Source organism: Ursus arctos, chromosome X (assembly GCF_023065955.2).
Source record: "Ursus arctos isolate Adak ecotype North America chromosome X, UrsArc2.0, whole genome shotgun sequence".
Taxonomy (NCBI): domain Eukaryota; kingdom Metazoa; phylum Chordata; class Mammalia; order Carnivora; family Ursidae; genus Ursus; species Ursus arctos.
Genome location: NC_079873.1, coordinates 11,026,292 through 11,046,648, shown reverse-complemented (window position 1 = coordinate 11,046,648; position 20,357 = coordinate 11,026,292). Strand labels below are relative to the sequence as shown.

Below are 20,357 nucleotides of genomic sequence, written 5' to 3'. Positions count from 1 at the left end.
GAACAGAGATTAAAACCCAGCCTGACTTGACTTCAAAGCTTTTTTTTTTCTTTTTTATGATGTCCTCCCATAAGCTTCTGATCTCTGATTTAGAACCATGCTGGACTATTTTCGTATGATTTAAGGATAAATGGCAGTGGCTTTCCAAGCAATGCTATCTGTTTTATTGGCAACATTTCTAGCTATAAAAACCTTTGATGCATGTATTGCATAGAAATGCTGGCAAAAGGAAAGGATGCAAAATGTTAGAAATCTATGTTCTCTCTTTGTTCTGTGGTGAGGAAGAGATGGCTACCTGTTCCCCAAAGGTTTGAACTCCTTTTTTGATAGTGTTGAGTCATTGCTGGCAAGCCAGGAACTACATTTCATATCTTTCTTGTATCTAGTGGGACCATGTGACAGGTTCTCACCACAGGAATGTGAATGATAGTAATGTGTATCATCTCCAGGGATAAGTAGTTGAAAGCAGGTGTTCCTTGTTCTCTATCTTTTTTCTACACGACAGATACAGAGGATTCAGCATGGGCCTTTGAGCCCATGGTGATGCTTGAGCCGTCAAGGGACCCTCGGTTCCAAATCACCACTTGAAAGAGAGGAAAGCTACCTGCCAATCAGAAATGCCCATTTGGGGGCGCCTGGGTGGCTCAGTCGTTAAGCGTCTGCCTTCGGCTCAGGGCGTGATCCCGGCGTTCATGTCAGGCTCTTCCGCTGGGAGCCTGCTTCTTCCTCTCCCACTCCCCCTGCTTGTGTTCCCTCTCTCGCTGGCTGTCTCTATCTCTGTCAAATAAATAAGTAAAATCTTTAAAAAAAAAAAAAGAAATGCCCATTTGGGGGCCCCTGGGTGGCTCAGTCAGTTAAGCATCTGTTTTGGCTCAGATCATGATCTTAGGGTCCTAGGATTGGGCCCCGCATTGGGCTCCCTGATTAGTGGGGAATCTGCTCCCTCTCCCTTTGGTCCTCCCCCAACTTGTGTGTGCCCGTGCACTTGCTCTCTCTCAAATAAATAAATGAATAAAATCTTTAAAAAAAAGAAATGCCCATTTGGACTTTGCATGAGTGAATGATAAAGCTTTATCGTATTAAGACTCTGAGATTTGGGGGCTTATTTGTTACAACAGCTAGCATTACCTTAATTAATATGTCAGAGAAGTCTCCACGTTCATCCCACCACTTCCTTTTGCTTTCATCATTTGGATTCTGGTACGTCTTCCAAAACTGAAACCTTGAAGATTTATCCTTACGTCTCCTCACTGGCCAGGATCATAGGAATTAAATGCTCTGCTTTGCAGGGCCTTGATCCTATTATCTTTGTGAATCATCCTCAGTCCTAATATTTATTGCATGTGCTGTGACAGTGTTATATAATTTTATGTAATTCAGCCTTTGAACTTCTTTGTTCTTTGTGAAGGAAGCCATTATGGAGAGAGAAAAAAAGGCCTTTTCATGGCAACAATGGACAATTTAGTGGAAACTCTTTTTATATATAACCATGTATTTGTACAACTCTTTCATGCTTTTCAAACTCCAACCCACATAGAAGCTTTGTGACATAGGACAGGCAGCTTTTATTATCTACATTGGGCAGTTGAAGAAAATGAAGTGCACAGAGGTTCAGTCACGCTGGACTAGAAGCCAGACTTGTGACTCTAGTCCACTGTCCTTTTGGCTCCTCTCTGACGCCCTGGTGTCTGTGTCAGGAGTCAGGAAATTATTGCAGAATCCACCAGACCACTTTATGACAGGCTATTACATTTGGGATTCTTCAGTGCAGGTCTGAGGAATCAGTAATTTAAAGAAATCAATGATTTCTCAAGAATTTCTTTAAAGGTGATGTCTTGTGGGCTAAATTTACATGTTAGTTCCCAAAGCCTGATTAGCCTATCACGGACGGGTCTGTGATGTACAGCGGTATAAATTGAACACTACATAACCATATCTGGCAGCTCATACAGTCATATAATGGATAATACAAATGCCATAAGATCCAGGTGAGGGTTTGGTACATCCTAAGCACAGGTCTGAGCCCTGTATCTTTAGGTGTGAACACTTCCTCTTTCCTTCTGCTTCAAGACTATGAAACTAGCAAGTTTCCCAAATTCTGATGCCCACCATCTCTTCTTGCCCACCCATTTTTTCTAGTTCCAGATTCACTCTATCTGCTTGCCATAAAATCTTATGCAAATGTTCCTTCCTTGGTTTGCCCCTCCACCAAGATTTGTCCTCCTTTCTCTGCTGACTTCTCCTTTTTGTAGGTACCATTTCTTTCCAAGGCCTCCCCATCCTCACCTTTCATATGTGCTTCAAGATGATTAACCAAACCATGGAGATCTTGATCCTTAGTAGCCCTCCCATGAGGTAGAGTCCCATCAGTGTTTGTCATGAACCATTCATGTGGAATGCCTTCCCTAATCCCACCCACTGTTCTAAGCCCTTCTCGAGCCTGACTTTCTACATTCAGGATTCCTCCAGCCCTTCTGATATTCCTGTCCTCTAAACACTGTCATGGGATGTCATGAAAGAGTTCTGTAGTGGAAATCAGAAGCCTTGGGTCCTGTCATGACACTTACATAGATCCTATGGCCCTGGGCAAGTAAGTCACTTAGCTCTTCTAAATCTCAGTTTCCATTTCTATAAAATGAGGGTGTTTGGCTGATGACCTCAAAGTTCCTTTCCAGACAGCAATTCTCTAAATTTATGATTGATTTAAACTGATGCAATCCAACCAAGTTTTGGGCACATGCCCTATGTAATTTTCCCATAAACCCAAGCATACTCAGAAAGTCTTGGTCCATTTCCTGGAAGTAAGTACCTAAGGATCCAAATCAGCTGAGCTTTTGGGGGAATAATTAAGTCATGCATTTATCTCTTCAGCAGCATATGTTTGCTGATTGTGTTAGTTATCTATTGCTGCACAACAAATTGCCTTAAAACTTAACAGCTAAATACAACAAACATTTATTATTGCACAGTTTCCATGGGTCGGAAATCTGTGCATGGCTTAGCTGGGTCCCCTGGCTCAGAGTCTCTTACAGGATGAAATCAAAGTGTTGGCCAGGACTGCAATCAACTCAAGGCTCAACTGGTGGAGGATTTGTTTCCAAGCTCATTTATATGATTGTTGGCAGGATTCAGTCCCTCATAGGCCTCGTAGGTCTAGGGCCTCAGTTCCTTGCTGCTTGTTGGCCAGAGCACTCCCTCAATTCCTTGCCACACAGACCTCTCCATAGGGCATTTCAAAACATGGCAGCTTGATTCTTCAGAGCAAGCAAGCAATAAGACCAAGGAAGAGCAAGACAGAAGTCAATCTTTTGTGACCTGATCTTGAAAGTGACATCCTGTCACTTTTGCCTTATTCTTTTTATTAGTAGAGGCCAACAAATAGCCATCTGCTTTTTCCATTGAGTTGTGAGCTAATTGAAAAATCAGAAAAGTAGGTGAGGCAGATGGGAGGCCAAAAATGTCAACATCTCTTGCTTAACACTGGTTTTCTGTTAATGAAATCAGATGTTCCCCACAAAAATGTTAAAGGAGCTCTTTTCCAATTATTTTAAATGGGAGAAATCACCACGCATTACACATCAACCCCAAACCCCCAACCACAACCCAAACACATTAAAATGCCCATATATAAAGAACAAACTGTCATATCATAAGGTAGAATGCTTAAAACATTGCTTTGTTGACACCAAATAATTAATATGGTTGGTAACAAGCAGTTGCTTTGTCTACAGCCATGTCTTTTTTAGTGCCAGCAATATCCTAGCCACAAATCCCCTCTGTTGACACTCTGGAGCACTTCAAAATATCTGTGTGTGCTTCTGATCCATCTAAACTTGATTTATTCTAAATGCCAATTGCATTAGGAATGAAACTGGAGATGTTTCCCGTACACTCTTTTGTTAAAAAATGTTGTATTGATTTTTTAAGGCATAAATGTAATTTTTTAATACAACCCTCATTCCCTTAAAAAGTACTTAGGTGAAGTAGGGATATTAAAAGCCAAGAGGGATTTTCTTGAGAAAACATTAACCAAAGACACATTCTGTGTGGTATATTTGTGCCACTTTTATTGTAAATAGCACTGATATTGGAAAGTGTGATTTATATCTGTGGGCGAGCAAGCTCTAAAATTCTGCGCTCTAGAATTAGTCACACTTGTCTGTTGAGTCATAGATCGTGCTGGAGAACCATGGGCTTTCCCTGAAGGGAAATGTGGAAAATATTTCCTCCATGGCAAACATTTCCATTATGTTGAAAACATATGGCAAGACCAGAGCACAACATGCAATTTTGGAGGATTGGCCATCCCCCAAGAGAAAGGAAAGAGGAGATGGGGGGGCAGGAAAACACCTTCAAACTCCACGATCAGATTCAGTTACTTTTCCTGTCCAGAGAAGGGCAGAGAGGAGCCAGAAGGAATACCCTAGTGGGATCCCTTCACATGTAGAGAAACCACCAAGTTTGGGAAACAAGACCCTTTCCACAAACCCTGTGTTGTAGGTTCTGACAGTTTCCTTGTGTGAGCCTCAAGGTCATTGCAAATCAGGTGCTGCTCTCATTCCTGACATTGTAGGTGGGGAAAGTGAGAATTTAAGAGGGTAAGCAACACATCAAAGAAACAGGAACAGGAACAGAAGGAACAGTGACAGATTTGAGACTTGAACCCAGGCCTTTCCAGTGCTGAAGCCCGTGTCTTTAATCACAGAGTGATAATACCTTACCATTTTGCTTAACTCTTGATTGTAACTGGAAATGGAATGTTACTGAATTTTCAGCTGGTGACATGGTGAATTTTGGTGAATTTTAACTGGTAAAAATGTTCATCCACATTTCTAGGGTCCGTTTTGTTTCCCTCTTTGTCCAGACTAGACGTTCTCCTTTGCTTAAGCTATGTTGAGCAGTAGATGGATCTTGTCAAGTTTCAACAGGAATATTTAATTTCAAAACTTCAGAGATCATCCCTCTTTCATCCTCCTCCTGTCTCTTCTGTGCTCTATAGCCATAATTTTGTTCTGATATGCAAAATCAATTCTGGCTCTCCCCTGCTTAAAACCTTGTAATGGTGTGTCATTACTTAGAAGAGAAATCCCAAGATCCTTTAAGCGGGCATGTGACTTTATCTTTTCATCCCAGCTTTTCTTTCCAGCCTCATTTCTCATTCCCATTCCAGAATAAGATCCAAGCATTCAAAACTGTCTGCAGCTGGTATAGTTTCTCTCTGAAGGAGTATGTGGAATGCTAAAAGTTTTGACTGAATGATTTTGTCAAAATATAACCATAGAATCAGAGATGTCCAAAAGGCCTCAAATGTATCTCCAGCTTGCTCCCCCTCAACCACCTGAAATACCCCTAATAGGAGTTGTTGTTAAGACTGTTTCTTAAAAGGGGCACCTGGGTGGCTCAGTTGGTTGAGCGTCTGCCTTTGGCTCAGGTCATGATCTCGGGGTCCTGGGATCAAGCCCCACATTGGGCTTCCTGCTCAGTGGGGAGTCTGCTTCCCCCCATTCTGCCCTTCCCCCTGCTTGTGCTCACTCTCTCTCAAATAAATAAATACAATCTTTAAAAAAAAAACTGTTTCTTAAAAATCCGGAATCCCCAGTCATAAGTCTCAAGGCTTTTATTTGGTTTGGAGGCAGTTAGGGGCTTTCAGCAAAACAGTGGGTTGTGTGTTTGTCTGACCAAGTGGGAAAGGGGACTGTTGTTTGCAGGATTCTGAACAACTTAGAGGGGAAAGAAGCTGGGGAGGTAAAAAAGCTGGAATAAAAAAAAAAAGCCATCTCCTCACTAGGGCTAGGGAGGAAAGGTATAAAATCAGCCTCAATTCGTTTTCAGTCTGAGATTTGGGGTCCTCTTGCCCCCTCAGTCAACCCACAGACTGGATGGAGCTAGGATACAGACAGAATCTTCAGATTGATTTGCAAGCTAGTGTTGCCTCGCCATTTCATTAACAGCTTGCTAAATCAGTCCCCAGAGCCATTAAGAAAATTTCTGAAAGAGGGAACCAAATAAGAGCACATATTGAATGTTACCTTGATGCCTCCCAGGATCCATTAACAGGACCTTTTTGCTTATTTTGATGTGTGATGTTCAGATATTTGCAGTCTACAGACCCTAACATGTGAGCCCATTTTAATGATACTGGTGAGCAAAAAAGGAAAAAAAATAGATCCATCCAAGGCTTTCCTGAAATCAATACCATAATTACATTTTAGACCCTCCAGGTATTAATCTTCTACTTTCTTTCAGAAAAGCAATTCCATTTTCCTAGCATGGTCTCTTAGAAATAATACTACTTCTCCATGGCTCTTTGAAATTTTTTCCCCTGAGGGAGAAGGAAAGGCAAGCTTTTCCTTTTCACCTTTGCTTCTGCAGCCCTTCTCTCTTTTAAACTGAGTGTTCACTGATGCTCTAAGAAGACTACGCACAGTAAAAGAGCTGATGTGAAAATATTTTATAATATTAACGGCTTGAATGTAACCTGTTTTCAGTGCTTTCTGGCACTCCTTGCTTTCATTATCTTATTTAACAAATATTCATTGTGTTGTCAAAAAATAATGCTAGTAGTATTTGTTGAACGCTTGTTAGGGACTAATGATTATTCTAAGCACTTGATGTGAACTGACTAATTTAAATCTCATTAGAACTTCATAAAATAGGTATTGTTTACACATTAAGACTTCAATGCATAGAGAGTTTGGAACCTTTGCCGAAAGGCTCACTGCTTTAGTAAAGGCGTAACTAAGACTTGACCCCACGCAATCTCATCGCAGCACCTGTATGCTCAACCACTAAGCCAGATCTAGCTGAATCTGTTTGTTCCTTACACTGAGCCAGGCACCTGGAAGGCTGTAAAAAATGAGACACAATTGGTGCCTCTACTGGATTGAATACTGTTCCCCCAAAGTTCATGTCCACTTAGAACCTCAGACCAGACCTTATTTGGAAATAGGATCTTTACAAATATAATTAGTTAAGATGAAGTCATACTGGATGAAGATGGGCCTTCTGAAGAGTCCTTATAAGGAGAGGGAGATCTGTAGACAGACACACAGAGGGAAGAAGGTCATTTGAAGATGGAGGCCAAGACTGGAGTGATGCAGCTACAAGCCAAGAAACGCCCAGGACTGCCAGCCACCAGCAGAAGCTAGGAAGAGGCGAGGAAGGACGCTTCCCTAGAGCCTCTGCGGAAACATGGCCCTGTTGACACCTCGATTTCATGTTTTCAGCCACCAGAGCTGTGAGAGAATACATTTCTGTTGTTTTAAGCCACCAGCTTGTGATGATTTGTTACCACAGCCCTAGGAAACTAATATAGTGCCCTTGAAAGCTTCATAGGGGAAATGGATAAGGAAATGAATAATTTAAAATGATATGATAAAGTCTAAAAATAAATATGCCAAATGTATATTTTATGTATCCAATGTGATAGTTGTGTATATACAACTGTATATAAATATACATCCAACATGATAATTTTTTATACTGAAGAAGCAATATACTCTGGTGACGAAGAGCATGGATTGTGCAGACAGACTGAGTTTGAATCTTGGCTGTGACATTTTATAAGCTGTGTGCCCTCTGCAAGTTACTTTACCTCTCTGTGCCCCATGTTGCTCTTCAATAAAACAGTTTTTGGATACCTTTGACATTTATGGTTTTATTTTATTTTTATAGCAGCCTTGAAAGATGGATAGGTGCAGCAAATACATCATCCTCGTTCTCCAGACATTGCCTAGAGTCACATAGCTAGTACTCTGAAGACTGGATTTACCTCTGTGACAGTAACCAATCCCGTAACTGTGCTAGGTTTCAGTTTCCTTATCCATAAAATGATGACGATGATGGTGGTGATGGTGGTGATGGTTATCATGCACCGAAGGCCTGCTCTGTGCTAGGCTTTCTAATGGGAAACCATTATTCTTCTCCATTACATTACAGGAGAATAAATTCAGGCTACGGGAGAAACTTGCCCATAGCCACAATTCCTATGATCACAGGATAATCTGGCAGAATTTATGTGCAAATGATTTGTAAACTGTACTGGTGCTGCACAAATGTTAATTATATATAGTAAAAGTCCTCATAACAACTTCCTCCTGCTGGCCCTGATTATGCCACCTTAAACTTTTCAAACACTTAAATCAGGAAAATGTTTTTCTTTCTGTATTAGGTCAAAGTGAAACAATAAAAACTTTAGTGTCCCCTTTTACTGAAGAAGTTTGTTCAGACTGTCTCTCGATATGGTCTTCTTGTATTTACTTTTCACTTGTAAATGTTTAGATGATAATTTAAAATTGCAATAGAAAAAAATAAAATAAAATTACAGTAGTTACAGTAGGCCACACAAGAATAGACTCCATTCATAGGTGATAGGTTCAGAATGACATCATTAGTGAAATAAAACATTAATTAAAGATGGGTAGGAAATGAGAACTAATATTTATTCACTACCCATTAAGTGGCAGATACCAATCAGTTTAGTCCTTACCTACAATTGTATGAGGTAGACATTATTATGTTCTATTTTACAATATCTTTAGTGCTGGGACATTAAAGCTTTGCCTAAGGACACCTTACAAATATGAGACAGAGGGAGAATTTGAACTCAGATCTGATTCCACAAACTGTGCCTTTACAGCCATGCCACTTGCCTTCTAGAAGAATGGGCAAATAATCACATGGAAGTGAAAGTAATATAAAGGAGAGAAACTGCCCTTTCTAGCTTTCTCTACCAGGGATACATGGAAAAAAGCTCATGGGGGTGCTTAGAAAGGAACCAGGATAGAATTCAGGGGATTTTGGTTTCTGAGCCCAAAGTTACATTAACATGCTGTGTGATACAGAGCCTGTCACTTTAACGCTCTGGGTCTTGGTCCTGTTAAGGTATGATATTAATAGTCAAATAATATGTAAGCATTAAATTTGAATTGTGACCTGCCATAAAAATTATCTGAAACTTGGAAATAGACAAAAACAAACAAACAAACAAAAAAAACCAAAAACGGTTGCAGGTGCTCTTTCAGTGCAGTGCTGGCCTTGACCTTGTATTGTTTGGCCTATTTTACCGCTCTGTAGAGGCAGAGGTGAACTCGCAGAATTTTGTCCAGTAGAAGTGCAAATAATTTCTGTCTAAAGAAGAAATAATCCCAAAGGTTACTGGTTATGGACCTGTTGGACATCAACCGGCTTTGTGTCTAACTCTGGAAACTTATCTGGAGGTGCTTGTGAATACCTAACTTCCCAAATGCTCTTTGGATTGGTTTTAACATTTTACTGTTTTTTTAAACCAGTTATTAAGTTAAATATAATTTTTGACATGTGTTAATTTTATATTTGCCTGAGCATCATGATTTTATCTTTTTGAAAATTATGCTTTAAGGGGCGCCTGGGTGGCTTAGTCATTAAGCGTCTGCCTTCGACTCAGGGCGTGATCCCAGAGTCCTGGGATCGAGCCCCGCATCAGGCTCCTCCGCTAGAAGCCTGCTTCTTCCTCTCCCACTCCCCCTGCTTGTGTTCCCTCTCTCGCTGGCTGTCTCTCTCTCTGTCAAATAAATAAATAAAATCTTAAAAAAAAAAAGAAAATTATGCTTTAAGACTATTTAGCTACAAAGCCTAAAATCTATGTTTCCTGGAATCTGTGCCTCTGCTTCCTCTAAGACGATAAACGAACTAGAAGTTGAGACTGCTGCCTGACACTTTGGGCTCCTCGTGCCAGCAGACAAAGAAGGGGGTTACTGTACTAGCTGGGGTGACCGATCCTGACTATCAAGGGGAAATTGAGTTGCTACTACATAATGGAGGTAAAGGGAAATATGTTTGAAATGTTTGAGATCCCCTGGGGTACGTCTCAGAAACCCCATGTCTTAGAAGTCCCCCATCCTCTGATAAAAGTCAATGGGAAACTACAAAAACTCAATTCAGGCAGGATTGCTAATATACCAACCCTTAAGGATCTGTAGAAATACGGTTTTTCAGAATACACTTCGGAAAATGCTAATCTAGTACAATTTCTTCATTGTTACAAACCCAAAACCTGCTTGAGTTTTGATAATTTTTATCTAACTAGCTAGTATTAGGTTGCTTACTTCCATCTCCAAGCCTCCCATGCAAACATTCAATTAACTCCTTAATAAGTATGAACTATTCAGTATTCATTGAACAAATACTGTATTGATTGAACACCTACTAAGTGCCAAGCACAGATCTAGAATTAGGGAATACAACAATGAACTTGTGTTTCTACTTTCTCACATGAAACTGTCCTTCAAGTGTGTGTGTGTGTGTGTGCATGCCAATAAACACACGGAAGCTTCAATTGGGAAGTGACAAATGCTATGCAAAACATAAGGCATGAATGAGAAATAGAGTATAATGGTTGCAGGGTACTAGTTTGTATAGGGTGGTCAGAGAAGGCTTCTCTGATAAAAAAAAAACATTTGAGCTGAGGCCTGAATTAAATGAGTGAGTGAGCCCTGAATGTATCTAGAACAGGTGTTGGTAAAGTACTGCCAATGGAGCAAATCTGGCATGTCACCTGCTTTTGTAAATAAAGTTTTATTGGGACACAGCTACACTCATTTGTTGACATATTGTCTATGATTGATTTCATACCACAATATCAGAGTCGAATAGTAGCAGCAGAGATTGTATGGTTCGCAAAGCCTAAACAATTTACTATCTGGCCTTTAAAAAGTTTCGCAACTCCTGGTCTAAGGAAAGAGGGTGCCAAGCAGAGGAAACAGCAAACACAAAGCTCTGAAGTAGAAGTGTGGTTGGTATGTTTAAGCACCTGCCAGTATGCCTGGAGGGACAGGGGGGATAGGAGAGGGTAATGGGAGAGAGGTAGGGAGGTCAGATCACGTGGCCACAATGAAGATTCTGGCTTATTCTGTAAGATGGAAAGCCATTGGAGATTTAAATCAGAGTGACATGATCTGATTTATGCCTTGAAAGGAACTTTCTGCCTAATGTTTTCTTTGATCTCTCTTCCCTTTCTCACCACCCTGCCTCTACATCTTTCTCCTTAGAAAGCAGGGGTAGCTCAGGAAATGATCATCCATTGGATTTGATGAAGTCTCGGGTAGTTCTGATCCTTGCACATGAAGGGTCTCCTAGCTCTTGATTCTATTATTTTTGGGGACCTGGAACCTCTCATGAGGCTTCAGTCTGCATAAGGACTGACCAAGCTATCCATTCCATGACCAGCCCTGGGTCCTACCAGAAGAAGGCCAGTGTTGTACACACTTCAAAAGAGCACCCCAGAGCTTTGCTGTCCTCTTTGAAGACACATTCAATATTTATGAATCACTTGTGCCAAGGTGGTAATGTGCTTTCTAAATGCTGGCTCATGGTCTAAAAGCATCACATACATACTACCTCCAGCTTGGGGGAAACTATAGTGTTGTGGGGTTTTTTTTTAGTTTTTATTTATTTTTCTTGAGAGAGAGCATGCAAGCAGGGGGAGGGGTAGAGGCAAGAGAAAGAGAATCTCAAAGAGACTCCACACTGAGTGCAGAGCCCAACACGGGACCCGATCCTATGGCCCTGAGATCATGACCTGAGCCGAAATCAAGAGTCAGATGCTTAACCAACTGAGCCACCTAGGTGCCCCATATTAGTTGTTATTTTTAAAATGTGTTTGCACCAAAGTAAGAATATTGTATTTTTTTCTTATGTGGGGGCATATGTGACAATGAAGGTCATTTTCCCTCTTTCAAGAATGGAAATAACACCTCCTAAATTGAGTTCTATTGGTCTCTTTTCACCCCTAGGATCTTTTTGACCATTGATTGTGTAAGATATTACTCTCTGTGAGGATATTCTTAATGCTGTATGTAGCATTTCAGTGATTTCTCTTAGGCATTTTCAACAGAAGTCTTCTGTTATATGCCCTCCTTTACCAAATTATTTTGTCATCCATGAGAGTGAGTCAGTGGTACCATGACTTTTAACTTTCTCAGCTTTTATTTTCCTAAACATGGTGTACGTAGTGAACAGATAGAGTCTGAGGAGTTAGGAAACAAATTATGCTAGCTGTTCAACCCCCAATATGACAGGTGACTCACGGAGCTTCTGTTTATTGACCAAAGGATGGATATTGATCCTTTGGATCTGACCACCTTGGACAATTATTAGAATTGAATGCTGTTGTGGACATCAAAACATTTGGTATGTTGAAAGCACTGTAAGAGTATGAGGTTGTGGTGTTATCTTTAGTTCTACTTTGTGATCTATGAAGAGCATGCATTGCTTGAATCATTGAAATTATCCTTAGGAAAACCCAAATTGGTGAAAATAAGAAAAAGTTTAAAGCAGAGGCTAAAGGATTAAAAATATATATTTGGCAGACATATGACTTATACTCATTCCACAAATTGGCTTTGGGCTTAAACTAGGAAATGCATAAATTAAAAAAAATTCTCAATAGATTTTTTTCCCCAAAACTGTGAATCTTATGATAGGGAATTTTGTGCTGTGTTTTGAATAGAACTTTCTTGTTTGATAATAATTGACTGAGCATACTGTAAAATGATACTCATTTAATCTTTATTGGAAAATTTGGTTTCAGAATTTGGCAGTTCTGTCCAGCAGCACAGATGAGGAGCTTAATGCTAACACTAGAAGGATTTTTAAAAATCTACAGCAAGTCTGATTTGTAGCCTTTGTCTGGGGCCAGGGTGTTTGAGAATGCCATAAAGAGTCTTAAGCCTTAAGTCATCTCGATCAGTTGTTAAAACCGAGTGGTAGGAATTGAAAAATGTTTAAAAGACAAATCTCCCAGTAATCCATTATCTGAAAAATGATAGCAGTAGTTGGTTATTTCATGCCATTGCTTTGTTAGGAAAAACTTATATAACTTTGTCAATAGGCACATCATATCCTCCCTCACCAACTTTTTCCTAGCTGTAGTAATAATATTCATTGGGCATTTGAGCTTTGGCAGGCAGTGCAGAGAACCCACGAAAACATAGCCACTTTCTTCCAGAAGCTTCCAATCTAATGAAAACTGATAAGTTCTCTTCCTCAGATCCATGTTTTTATTCTTGAACTATTTTCCTTCAAATACTATTATGAAAGAAAAAATGTCCTAAATAAAACCTCCAATAACATTATAGGGGAGTTATCTATTTTGCCAGAGTATGCAGCACTCAAAAATCTATTCCCTGAGATTTTATCTTATTTATATAACTCAAATCAGTGCACTGAAGAATTCTTTCCACTGAATGTAGATGAGAATCAGAGATAAGTCAAGAATCCCTCTTGCCATCCAGGACATCTTTGCCAACTCGAGTGGCTGGCAGATATGTTTAGAGGTGAATCTTTTAAAATTGTCTGATGTGGGGACCACACCCCCCGAAAATTATATGGTACACACATTGATTAGATTTGATCATTTAGCTTAGGATTATCCCACAAGGTGCCTCCTCATCCCTCTATAAACAACATCAGGTCTCTTCTTAAGATACTTATGGAGTCAGGCCCATGTTTGGAAGGCATTTTAGCCTCAGTTTACTATTTTCTGGTGGGAGGAAGAGAAATGAGACTAATCAAAGACTTCACCTTATTTGTTTGGAAAGGAATGAGCAATAGGATGGCAATGATATTTTAGGAATGATATAAAAAACATAGCATTAATCTTGCCAAGGTGAGGAATTGTGAAGCTTCTTTCCCAGTGGATAACCAATAGTATTCATGATAGTAATAATTTTACTATTATCTATTAGTTATGGGAAATTTACTGTGTGTTACACATGAGCTAATGGCTTTACTTGCAGTTTTCTCAGTTTATTCTCTTAAAACTCTATGAAATAGGAGCTATTCAGAAAAGTCCGGTAACTTATCCAAGATCACACTGTTGTTAACTGGCCAAGCTAGTCTATCTGCAAAATCCTGCTTTTAGCCATTCTACAATATTCCTCTCTATGGAAATGATTCAATATTTGAATAGGTTTAAAAGGCATAAACATCAACTTATAAATCTGCATCTTATCTGAAAATACTATGATGGATTTCTTTGGTTAAGGAAAATCTGCAAGGGGTGAAGGTGAATTTCCTCTACTTCACTGAGGTTTTCAGAATTTGTTTTCATCCTAGAACTCCATTCCTGACAAAATCAGGATGGCTGGGTGGACAGATTGTTCTTTTAAATTTCTTTTCATTTTGCTATTTCATGATTCCTCAATGTTCTTGGAACTTTTTCAGAGCTCATATGAAGTATCCAGCATTACATTCTGCCCACAGTGACTACCATTAGTTCCACATCCCCATTTCTCTGTTTCTACAATGAGAATAATATTTTTTCTTTCTTCCTGGGGACACTATGAGTTACTGTTATATTAGGACATAACATCATAGGTATAAAGTGCTTTAAGTTTTTGAGAAAGACCAGAAACAAAAATCCAAGTTACCATTGTCATCTAAATTACTGACATTGTGGGGCAAAAATGGAAAGACTCTTAGGGAAGTTCTGTGGCACACTTAGCTTTATTGAAATTGAACAAATATTTTTAATAATCCCTTTTACAGCACATGTAAAATTTAATTTTTTCATTATATTTTTACAGGTTGTCTTTTATCTGAGTAAGCAAAAATACGTCTTTTTTTTTTTTTTTCTTACTTAAAACATGTAGCCAGGATTCAAACCACGTAGCTCTGGTACCAAAAAGGCAACGGGTTATGAAAATCACAGTACAATTTTAAAATTCTTTAAGTTAGTTAAGGATATTTAAAACGATATTCACTTGATTGACAGTAGAAATCACGGGTCATTTGACATTAGGACTAGTAGTTACATCTACAATGAGAACAGAAATGGAAAGTTCAAGCTAATATGAGCTACACCATTCAAGACACACCATCTCCATAAATACTGTGGCTGAGAGGTTGCAATGGCTAAGTCACACTTGAGCAGTTAAAGTCACACATAGATATAGCCAAAGCGAAAAAATACAATGTGCTGATCGGGATCTAACATAAAATGGGCATTTATTTTTAAGAGGGTATACTATCAAATCAATTACACGACACACAATTTAAACCCCCAAGTTACATTTAGGAAGAAAAATAATATTAAATTGCACACCTACACGGACAGTAAAGTAGAAATCTGTTCTTTGTAGTTGGTGTTTATTTTCTATTGTTGTTTTTTCAATAAGTAGAAATAATTTACGACCCACAAAAGGATTTCTTGGGTGAAACACTAATTACAGACATTGTAAAGAATGTAGCTCAGAGTACTTGTTTTAAAAACGAGGCAGCATTTTCCTGAAAAAGTTTGGTCCTTGACTCACTATAGGCTAGTCACTATGGTCAGATGGTAAGCATTTTCCGTGTGTGTGTGTGTTTGTGTGTGTGTGTGTGTTTGTGTGGTTTAAGCTAACTTTTCAGTGCCAGAATTAGTCAAAACCAAACCAAACCAAACCAAACCAAACCAAAGACAAATAGCTTTCGAGAACTTGACCTTGCATATCATGTCTAATTAATACATCATCTGAAAGAACAATGCTAAAGACTACGAAGGGAATTATGCTCATGTGATTCTGCAACACCTTAATTTTGTGCAAACATTTTCCTTCATTGCCCAGATAACTTATCTTTATTCATGTAGGTGTCAGGAAACCTGCCCTCATGATCTTCCCGCCCCCCTCCCCCAGTCTCCTCCTCTGTCAAAGTGATATAAAGACAATTTCACTGTGTATTTACAAGCACAACAGTTAGGCAAGAAAGTCGAGGGTCTGAAGGGCACATCTATTTCTTGTGGACATCTTCATGCCGAATGATCTTGTATGTGATCCAGTAAAAGATGTTGAAAATGAGGAAGGCCAATGGGAAGGCAGCTCGAGATATCGTGTCAATCCTTTTTGCCCGGTCCACAAACTTCTTCTTGATGGCATCTGCATCTTTTGGGGGTTGTGGGAGCGGGTTGGCAGGTGTGGCCTTGACAGCTGTTCCATCTTTCACTTGGAGGCAGTGACCCATCCCATAACCACTGAAATTAAAACGACTTTCACGAGTAACATCTTCTTCCTGGGGGAATAAAGAGAGAGGAAGCACAGATTGGTTGTCAGTCAAATCAGATGGAAGATGCTTAAAATTCTTCAGAAGTAAAAGGATAAATCACAGTTAAACTGGTAGTGTGGGAGGCTTTTGGAATGTGGAGTTCTCTTTCAAGTTCAACTCAATTATTCATGGAACAGATACAGTTCATTAACTTTCAGGCTGAGAAATTAAGAGTAGGAATAATGACTTTGTGGTCATTTTAATTAACAAACAGAAACACTTATATTTAGCCCTGACTTTCCCCAAATCTAGTTTATTAATCCATAACTTTGAATGGACTGTTTTAAAGCCAAGCCTCCAAATCCAAATATTATACTCTACATATATATAAAGGACCATTCGTTCATTTACTCAGGCATCATTCATTCATTCAAAAAATCATTTACTGAATCCCTGCTGTGTACCTGGCCTTGAGCTAGGAACTTTTAGTTTTGTGGCCATTGAAAGCCTAGTTCCTTCCATTAACATTGGCTTTAATGTTAATGTTAGACCTAAGATTAACCCCCTAAATGTATACCTGTTTCCCCTCCAGTCCTCTAGTTCATCTCAGCTATATATCAGAGGTTAAACGTTCACTATGTGGTGGTGAATATTTCTACCATGGCTAATTGTCTGGTGTCAGTTTAGGCAATCTAATTTTTTTAATCAAGTGTTTTTTTTAAGATTTTATTTATTTATTTGAGAGAGAGAGTGTGAGCAAGAGAGAGAAGGAGCAGGGGGAGGGGCAGAAGGAGAGGGAAAAGCAGATTCCCTGCTGAGCAGGGAGCCCGATGTAGCACTCGATCTCAGGATCCTGGATCATGACCTGAGCTGAAGGCAGACGCTTAACCGACTGAGCCACCCAGGTGCCCTAATCAAGTGTTTTAGTTTATTTCCAGTATTTTGCGCATACAGTGTTATATTAGTGTCAAATGTGCAATACAGTGATTCAATGATTCTCTACATTACTCAGTGCTCATCATGGTAAGTGTACTTTTAATCCCCATCACCTGTTTCACCCATCCTCCACCCACCTATCCTCTGGTAACCATCAGTTTGTTCTCTGTAGTTAGTCTGTTACTTGGTTTCTCTCTCTCTCTTTTTTCCCCTTGTTCATTTGTTTTGTTTCTTAAATTCCACATATTAGTGAAATTATATGCTATTTGTCTTTCTCTGACTGACTTATTCACTTAGCATTATACTTTCTAGCTCCATCCATGTCATTATAAATGGCAAGATTTCATTCTTTTTTATGGCTGGGTAATATTCTGTTGTGCATGTATATATATCTATATATATTGCATCTTCTTTATTCATCTATCGGTGGACACTTGAGCTTCTTCCATACTTGACTGTTGTAAATAATGCTGTGGTAAACATCAGCGTGCATGTATCCCTTTGATTTAGTGTTTTTGTATTCTTTGGGTAATACCTAGTAGTGTGATTGCTGGGTCGTAGGGTAGCTCTATTTTTAACACTTTGAGGAATCTCCATACTGTTTTCCACAGTGGCTGCAGCAGTTTGCATTCCCACTAGTAGTGCATGATGGTTACTTTTTCTCCACATCCTCGCCAACACTTGTTTTCTAGTGTCAATTTTTAACATTGGTTCTTTTGTTCGTTATTTATCTCGACCATATTTAAACATGGGTCATTTTAACAGATGTCAGTGGTATTTTATGTTGATTGTTTCTGCACGAATTAGATAAAACACTGAAAAAGTGCAACCTCAGGGTAAAGTACAAATAGCCTTAGTAGAGTCAAGTGTATGGAATCTTGGTATATGGTTGGGTCAAAATGGTGGAGTTGAAAAGGTGGGGTTGAAATGACCTGCTTAATAAAAATTTAGTTCTAGGGGTGCCTGGGTGGCTCAGTCAGTTAAATGACCAACTCTTGGTTTCGATTCAGGTCATGATCTCATGGGTCGTGAGATGGAGCCCCGTGTTGGGCCCATGCTCAGTGTGGAGTCTGCTTGAGATTCTCTGTCTCTATTCCTCCTCCCACTCACTTGTGTTCTTACTCTTTGTTTCTCTCTCTCTCTCTCTCTCGTTCTCTCAAATAAATAAATAATAAAAATAAAAATTTATTTCTAAATAGCCATTGATTGAATCTTCTTTTGAAACGAGTTCACTGCCTTCCACAGTACAACCCCTGTGAGTCACCAAAGGCACTGCACTCTTTATTTTGACAGATAATACCAATGCTTATATTTCCTAAAACACAAGAAAACTTGGTATGAATTTTATTTCATCAGTGTTTATTGCATATCGGTTGTGCCTTCAGCCACATGTAAAAGATATACTGAATGAAGTACTTTAACACAGTTTGAATGAGAGCCCAACTGTAATCCAAATGGTACAGCAAGGACAAATTTATGTCAGGAAAATCAGGCCAAAGCACTTACAGTAAAGTAACTGTAAAACTACTCTTATAATAAAGTAACTGTAAAACTACTCCTTTATAAAATCATCTCCCCAGTACTTTTATTTATATGGGATTGTTCTATACAAGTTGATTTAAGATACTCCATCTCATTTTTTAACAAAATGTAATAAAGAATTTTTCATGCAACAATGAATTACTGAGTGTTGAGGTCTATGGCAGGCATTTTGCTAGGTCCTCAGAAACAGTTGATGAAGTTGGACAAGAGCCCTGCTTGCATGGAGCTTTCAGAACCCAGTGGAAGTGTTCAACCTAAAGACATTATCATATAAGGAAGCTGGCTAAGAAAACCCAGCCTGACATTAGAGTACTTTCATGTGCCCAGCTAAATAATATCAATAATAAAGACTTTAATTGGACTTAAATTCAAATATTGAATCTGTTTTCTTTGCCTTAAAATGTGAATGATATATTTTATAGATGCAAAAGTTTTAAATAAGTGAAGTATTTACAAATGTGGAATAAACAGATATATTAATCATTATAGTGTTATCAGAAGACTTATTCAGTACTTAGCAAGAAAGGAAGCACACAGGTCATTAGGGGGAGGGGACTTGGGAGTCACATGGGTTATATAGGCTGTCTTGGACTTTCTATTACTAACCGGTAATTAGATCTCAACTACTGTGTGAGAGAAGTAGAAACAGTGCCAATTGGTTTAGTAAACAGAGATACAGACTAGGAATTTGGGTATTTGGGTTCTAGGTCAGGCTCCAAGGGTTGTAAGCTGTGTTGATCTTAAGCAAGCTCTTTTTTCTTTAAAGACCTCAGGGGGTTGTCTGGGTGGCTCAGTCTGTTAAGCGTCTGATTGTTGATCTCAGCTCAGGTCTCAGTCTCAGGGTTGTGAGTTCAAGCCCTGTGTTGGGCATGGAGCCTACTTAAAAAGAAATGAATGGACTAACATAATATAATAAAAAAACATTAAAAAAAGAAATAAATGAATTAATTAAATTAAGGCCTCAGGGACCTCATACCAAAAATGTCAAGGCTGGACTAGATCTGTGGGTCTCACCTTTGACTGTTGAGAAACTTTTACAAGTATACGCATGCCTGCCTCTCCTTCTAACCCCTTCCAGACGAACTGAATTAGAATTTCTAGGGAGATTTAAAACCTAGTGACTCTAATGCAGAAGGTTGGAAACTAGTGACCTGGATGAGCTTTAACGTCCAGCTCTAAAATGCGGAACCTATTCTATATTATTAAGTCTAAAATTACTTTTTGAATGGGAACTATTCCTCAAAGTACTTTTCCCCTTCTCTGCCTAAATTTACTGTGCTGTTTTTCCTTTCCATATCTGTAGAATCTTGCAAATTGCTGTTCTCTATAAACATTAGAAACTCATGATTAAGCATATAGATCACTGCTTGAGTGAGATAAGATTCTTTTTAAATTCCTGGATCCCTAAAGAAATAGAAAAGGTAGTTAGCTAGTAACCTGCTTTAGCACGCAGAACAAAAGGAAACCTAAATACCCACATCCATGTTTCTTTTCAGACTGACTCATTCATTTAAGTTCTATAGTCTTTCCTCACATGCTGTGAATGGACAGCCGAAGAGATTAACTCATTCAATTAAGTACCAGAGCTAGAGTAGAATGATGCCAGGTTAGGTTATCATTAAGTTGTACATTGCCTGGCAAACGGTGGCTGCTTAATAAACGTTTGTTGAGTAATGAACAAAAGGGGATTGAAAGAGGGTTTTTTTCTCTTCTTGAAAATAGTTTCCTCATTCATTCAACAGTACTTCAAATTCTGCTTCTGAGCATAGTTACAGCTAATTAAATCCATTCTTTAAAATTCTCCACCACAAAGATAAATTTGTCGTAGGTAGAAATTATCTATTTAATTTTTCACATGCAGGAGATATGAATGCTAGTTT

At 39.0% G+C, this 20,357-nt stretch overlaps 2 protein-coding genes across 3 annotated transcripts in view; one reads left to right on the top strand and one right to left on the bottom strand.

Moving 5' to 3' along the window:
• FANCB (FA complementation group B) overlaps positions 1-20,357 on the top strand; it is a 275,840-nt gene that overhangs the window by 116,160 nt on the left and 139,323 nt on the right. The gene's annotated exons all lie outside the window — the stretch shown is intronic.
• The window catches only part of GLRA2 (glycine receptor alpha 2), a 174,540-nt gene continuing 169,930 nt past the window's right edge, over positions 15,748-20,357 (bottom strand). For both annotated transcript variants that reach the window (XM_026478106.1, XM_026478107.1), the window contains exon 9: positions 15,748-16,026. In XM_026478106.1, coding sequence (XP_026333891.1) covers positions 15,748-16,026 — 279 coding nt within the window. The remainder of the gene's footprint in view (positions 16,027-20,357) is intronic.